This window comes from Eriocheir sinensis, chromosome 13 (genome assembly GCF_024679095.1).
Source record: "Eriocheir sinensis breed Jianghai 21 chromosome 13, ASM2467909v1, whole genome shotgun sequence".
In the NCBI taxonomy this organism is placed as follows: Eukaryota; Metazoa; Arthropoda; class Malacostraca; order Decapoda; family Varunidae; genus Eriocheir; species Eriocheir sinensis.
Genome location: NC_066521.1, coordinates 17,535,828 through 17,542,445, shown reverse-complemented (window position 1 = coordinate 17,542,445; position 6,618 = coordinate 17,535,828). Strand labels below are relative to the sequence as shown.

The window sequence follows — 6,618 nt, the reverse complement described above, 5'->3', positions numbered from 1 at the left end:
TACTACTACTACTTCTAAATCCACGTACCTGGGGCTCGTGCACGCTCTGTTTACCTTCACTGCCATCGCTCTCGCTCCTCCCTGCATGGTCGCGCGGCAGCCGTCGAGTCCACTTACATTTGGCTCCCCACATGTTGCATTCTCAGGGACAGGGTGGAATTTGCGTGTGCCTCCATGTGTGTGTGTGTGTGTGTGTGTGTGTATGTGTGTGTGTGTTGATCGAAGGCTTCATACAAGGGGTTCCATTTGGAGTCACGGGTACAAAGTGGCTACGCGTCTGCTTCTTGGAAATTTCGTGTTTGGTGCGTGAAGGATTGTGACGTGTTGTTGTTATTGTTTATGTAGTAGTAGTAGTAGTAGTAGTAGTAGTAGTAGTAGTAGTAGTAGTAGTAGTAGTAGTAGTAGTAGTAGTAGTTGTTGTTGTTGTTGTAGATGTAGTTGTTGCTGTTGTAGTTGTTGTTCAAGTTGGAATTTAGGGGTATACAGTTTTCATACTTACGTTTATGTTTATCTGCGTGAATCGACTCGTGTGTGTATGTATTTATGTGTATGTATTTATGTGTGTGTGTGTGTGTGTGTGTGTGTGTGTGTGTGTGTGTGTGTGTGTGTGTGTGTGTGTGTGTGTATACTTAAAACATCGTTGGCAGAGGGAAAGATACACACACACATCGTCATATTATTCGCGACCCCAGAAGGAAATTGCGAAAACATTTATTTTAACAATGATAATTCCATCTATCACAGCGATGCACTACCTGTGTGCTGTCCCTACAGTACGATACATTACAAAAAGTACCCATCGCATTCCCTACAGCACGTGGGAGGAGAGACAGAACGTAATCCAGAGTGCAGTAGAAACGCTGGTAGAGGAGAGAACATATATTAGAGAAACTGTGGCTTAGACAGTAAACTCGACCATCTGCTGTGTATAAATATTGAAAACCTTTCCATTCCGCTCAAGATTAAGAGTGTAATGTGTGTGGGGGGCCGGGGTGGGGGCGGGGGGGCGGGGGGAGGGGGAGGGGGGGCAGGCTGCTCGCTGGTGCTACGTGGGAGTGGTAATGAAGTAGTTTTCATTATGTACAAAAATACAAGCTAGGACATTTTTTTGAGAGTAATATTTTCGGGGCGATTGAGCAACGTTTAACACTTAACGACGTCACACAAATCACTATCATGACCCAGACGGCCGAGGAGCACCAATATGGCGCCTCTCACCTGCCCGCCACCTGTCTCGCGTGTCCAGTCTCAGATGCAAAGCCAATCCTGAACACCTGAGCTTGTTTTAGGACACCTGGCGACACTACCACCTGCTCCACGCCACACCTCCACACCCTTGGGACATCCGGGGACTTTCACACCCTTTAGGACACGAAAAGGACACGTTTGGGGTTCATAAAGGGGGTATTTGAGAATGAGACACCATATAGTACCTTTAGAATGTCCATAAAAACACGTTCACTTAACCTGGAATTGGATTTTACGTTTAATGTATGTCTGGCTATTTAAAGAGGTCGGTGTGTGAGTCTCATTGTTTACTTACTTTTATTATTTATATATTTACTCGTTAAGAGGAATTTTATGAGGTGGCTTTGATGTTCGTGGATGATTTACGATTTTGTTGTTGTTGTTAGGGACTGTTGCTGTGTGTTAGTATATATGTGTGTGTGTGAGGGGTGGTAGTAGTAGTAGTAGTAGTAGTAGTAGTAGTAGTAGTAGTAGTGGTAGTGGTAGTAGTAGTAGTAGTAGTAGTAGTAGTAGCAGAGGCAATGAAAGAGTCGTAAAGAAAATGAGAAGGAGGACTGGCAGAAAGGCGGACAGGGAGAGAAAGGGCAAAGAAAGGGCTGAGGTATGGCGCGTGTAGCCTGACCTGATGGCTGAAATAAATGTAATGGCGCGTAACTCCAGCGAGAAAGGGGTTACGGGGTTAAAAATGAAGCGTTGGAATGTACCTGTCAGTGTGTGGGATAGGTGGGTTACTGGGGGGTGGGGAGTGAACAGGTGGGGCAGGTGGGTGGAGGTGCGTGGGAGCAGCGTTGGTGTCAATTACCTGGGATTGCTTTTTTTTTTTTTTACGCAAGTGATGGCGGATGCTTGTAAGTCACGAACGAGAGTCTTGAACGAAAGGTATGACGTGGTATTTACAAGGTCTCTCCAGGTTAATGAAGTCTTGACACACGCTATACAAACAAAGGTGCTTAAGTCGTATCATATCAGTTCCTGGAGTACACACACACCTTAAATCACTAGAGTTAACAAAAGGGATTAAAACCAGACCCCTAAAGATTGTACACCTGAATGCTCCGTTATTTTTTTACAGGTTAATGAATTGGTGACTGATGATGATTTGTTTCTCTTTCTCTCTCCCTCCCTCTCTCTCTCTCTCTCTCTCTCTCCTAATCTCAGGTGAAGTTTGTTTATTTATATATTTTTTTAGGTTATAAAGTTACCGGTTTAGTTAGTTATATTCCTATAGCCCCAACCATATCACTGGCAGTTACTTTAAAACATACACATTCATACATAAAGACAGAGCTGCAAAAAAAAAAAAAAAAAAAATGTCCACCTTACTCAAATCTCATAACTCGGTGGGTCCTTTCCGCCCTGCAAGTCACATCCTCCTCCTTCTACCTATTGTGTCTCGCCGAGTAGAAAAGTGCCACCGAGTCACAAGGAAATCGATGGGTCCTTTCCGCCCTGCAAGTCACACTCTCCTTCCCCTACCCACTGTGTCTCGCCGTCCAGAAAGGGCCCACCAAGTCACGAGGAATAAACAGAAAAGTCGATATTGTTTTGTTCGTAGCTGCACGTAACATAATCTCCTTAAAACGGTTTCCTAAAGGTACACAACATAACCTTGCTAAGGGGTGCTGGGCTGGGTTGTTTTGATTCTGTTCATCCACGCATATAAACACTCAGGTCATCCACTCTCTTAGTTAACCTAGAATAATGAACTTACCTCAAAGAAATGAATGCAATAATAGAGTTTTGAGTAGAAAATGGAAAATGTAGTCTCTCTCTCTCTCTCTCTCTCTCTCTCTCTCTCTCTCTCTCTCTCTCTCTCTCTCTCTCTTCATACATATACATAACTAAACAACAACTCAGTATTTAGAAAGAGCGAGTGAGTCCACCACCTCCACATCCCTCCACCCACCATCATCCACATTCACCCACACCACACTAACTCCACCCCCTATCCACCCCCACCACCACCACTGCACAGCCTCCCTTCATCCACTCATCCACCACATCCCTACATCATCCACCTGACCCCATGCACACGAGACTTCTATAAAAAACATGGACTGGTGAGGAGTGCGTGGAGTGAGGTGGAGTGGCATGGAGGGACGAGTAGCTAGATGTTGCTCCGGAGGGCGGCATGTTCCTGGAGTGGCCGCCGGGTAGCAGGAGGAGGCGCGGCAGCAGTAGCAGAAGAAGCGGCATCTGTACAGGAGGAGGATGCTGGGATGCTGGGGGGGCTGGAGATGAATCTGATGTCTGTCTTTTTTGTAGTAATGAGACTTAGAGGTTTTAGGTCACGGCCAGACCCAGACCACGGGCTACCACGGTCTGCAAGGAGTAAAAAAAAAAAAAAAAAAAAAAAAAAAAAAGAGAGAACAGTAATTAAAACTCTCACCTGTAGAGGAAAAGTCAAATACACGAAACTTTCATCTTTGACCTCTGCAGAAAAAAAGGAAAAAATAAATATATCACCCAATTATTCTTACCTCCAGAGAATAAATCATACAAATCGTTTACACTCGACAAGGCCATTAAATCGCCCCGGAGATTAATGGGCAAACATTCCACAGTTTTAGGGGGGCAAGGGAGCATTTTCAAGGATGGTTGGAAGATGGAAGGTCGCGGTGGAAGGAAGGAAAGAAGAATGGAGTTTGGAGGCAAGTAAATGAGGAGGAAAATGAGGTAATGCAGAATATATGAAAGGAAGGAAGAGGGAAAGGTAGAGAGAACGGAAGGGAAAACTTGGAAGGTGGAAGGTCGCGGTGGAAGGAAGGAAAGAAGAATGGAGTTAGGAGGCAAGTAAAGGAGGAGGAAAATGAGGTAAAGCAGAAAATATGAAAGGAAGGAAGAGAGAAAGGTGGAGGGAACGGAAGGGAAAACTAGGAAAAGGATGATGGAAAAGGAAAAGGAGGGAAAGTAGGAAGTTGGGGAGGAGGCAAAAGAGAGGTAGAGGGAAATTAGAAGGAAAAAAGAGTCAAGAGAGAGGTGGAGGAAGGAGAGTAGGAAATAGGAGACGAAGGGAGAGAAAACTGGAAGGAATGAGTGGAAGAAGAGAGAGAAATGGAAAGGAATGAGAAAAGGGTGAAGTGGAGTGTTCAAGACTGATAGGTGGATGCAGGAAGTAGAAGCAGGGGCGAAGTGGAGGGAATGAGAAGTGGAAGAAGGGAAATGCCTGGAGGAATGAGGAAAAATGAGAAAGAGATCAGGCGAAGAGTTCAAGAATAAGAGATAAAGTGAAGAGTTTAAGAACAGTGCATTAAGTGGATTGACGAAGTGAAAGCAAGGAGAGAGGGAAGGTGAAAAGGCGAATTGAAAGGGTGAAAGAATGGGTAGGTATGAGAGGGAATGAGAAATAGATAAGGCGAAGAGTTCAAGGATAGAGCATTAAGTGGATGGACGAAGTGGAAGCAAGGACGAAGGGAAGATGAACAGGTGATTTGAAAGAGCGAATGAGAAGATAGGTATTAATCTCTCTCTCTCTCTCTCTCTCTCTCCCCTGGCCCTTGCACGTCGTCTCATTAGTTTCCCTTCTCGACTTCTCTCCCTCCTTATCGTTTTGGGGCATTGCTACGAACATGCATCATCTTTTTCAATGTAATAAGAGTGAATGAAAAAGAGGTGATGTGAAATGAGGTTGACAGGCAAAGTGCAAGCAAAGGACAAAGGGAGGAGGGTGAGAAGTAAGGACAAGGGGACGGTGTGTGTCGGATATAAGGAGGAGAACAACCCACCGAGGTACAGGAGGATGAGGAGGATGAGGAGGCCGTGAGGAGTCCTGAGCCCAGCCACAGCAGCAGCGCCAGGACGAGGACGGGGCACGGCACTGAGGAGGCCCCGGAGTGGATGGCGGCCGGGGTCTCGCCTCCTGAAGACGGTGAAGGAGAAAAGAGAACTGACACAAACTGTTCACCAAAATACCTCATCGGCAACATCAGCGATACTAAAGAAAGGGAAGAATGTTATCGCGCTCGCCAACTACAACGGCAACGACAAAGAAAAGAGAAAAGAAGAGGAAAAAATTTGTACTTCTGTCTAATGCCGTTCAAGAAATACAACTGCAATAATAAAGATGAAAGAAAAGAGCGTCATGTCGTTCACCCAATACAGCAACAAAAACAGTAAAACCAAAGAGAAGTAGTGAATAGAAAGTAAATTAAAAGAAAAGAAATGAACACGTACCAAATACAATGCCCACCACCACCACCACGTAAAGACATCATAAACAACTACACCAACAAAGAAAGAAGAGGAATGCGCATTTATTCCCCCCCCCCCCTTCCCTCCCCCCTCCCCCGTCCCCCCTTCCCAGAATATCTTGAACATAAACTTGACGATGAAAGACTGTGAAACATTACAAAAATAAACACGATACGATATAATGAACACCGACACCACAAACGCAAAACCAAAATAAAACATTAACCTCCTACCTCCAAAGACAGTTCAACCATATAAATCTTAAGCATGTAAAACTCAATCATAAGAGGTAACACAACTTGGAACACAAAAACAATATTACCCCTAAAAAAACTTCCCTTCCTCAGCTCGTCTATTGCTCCAGGAAAGAAAAAAACACATAAGAAATAAACACGCGTAAGGTCAGTGGGCGGAGGGACAGTTTACCGGTCTTCCTTGTTTACAGAAGTCACTGCCAAGCACACAAACAGCTCTAAAAGGAGAAGCCGTGCAGAAAAACTACTCAAGGCTCTCGTATAAATAGCCATGCATGTAGCTTTTACCACTTCCTCGCTCTCATGCACCTGCGCGCGTGACTGCCATGCACGTTACACACTTAGAAGCAACTTTCCTCATGCACTTTGCTCCTCGCCACATGATAAAGCGACTCTTCTCTCTGTTTACTCTTCGCCGCGGCTGCCTTGTTCATTACTTAACGCACGAATGCCAACACTCCCCTGTCTCCCATTACGAATATTGGATGCCGCTTCATTTCCCGTCTACTTCCTGTTAATCAATACCACGGTCGTCAGTCCTAAGCTGCTCCCTTGCATTTGTTATTCCTATTTCCATTGTCATCACACACATTAACACCCTGTCCCTCCCCGTCATTCCTATCAACTCTCCTCGCCAGTCACTTTATCTCATAGCTATTGTCATACTTCTTCCCACCTTGACATGAAACTACTCCTTGCCTTCTGTCCTCCCCCATCCGTCACTTTCAGCAGCTCCCTTCACGTCAATTTTCTACTCCCTGTCCTTCCCATCATCTGCATATCCGTCATTTTTTGTATATCTTCACTCATATCCCTTCCTTTCCCCAACAACTTTCTACCTGTCACTTTTTACCTGTCTCCTTGCATCCCGTCTCTCACCTTTCCCCATCCTTCTCATTAACGTCTTACCCGTCACTTTCTTACC

At 45.0% G+C, this 6,618-nt stretch overlaps 1 protein-coding gene across 9 annotated transcripts in view; it reads right to left on the bottom strand.

The window, feature by feature from the left end:
- Nucleotides 1-668: 668 nt before the first annotated feature.
- LOC126998111 (neurotrimin-like) overlaps nucleotides 669-6,618 on the bottom strand; it is a 119,061-nt gene continuing 113,111 nt past the window's right edge. For all 9 annotated transcript variants that reach the window (XM_050859510.1, XM_050859512.1, XM_050859513.1 and 6 more), the window contains 2 exons: nucleotides 4,974-5,107; nucleotides 669-3,570 (listed from right to left, as the gene is read on the bottom strand). In XM_050859510.1, the coding sequence (XP_050715467.1) occupies nucleotides 3,532-3,570; nucleotides 4,974-5,107 (173 nt within the window). In that variant the 3' untranslated portion in view covers nucleotides 669-3,531. The remainder of the gene's footprint in view (nucleotides 3,571-4,973; nucleotides 5,108-6,618) is intronic.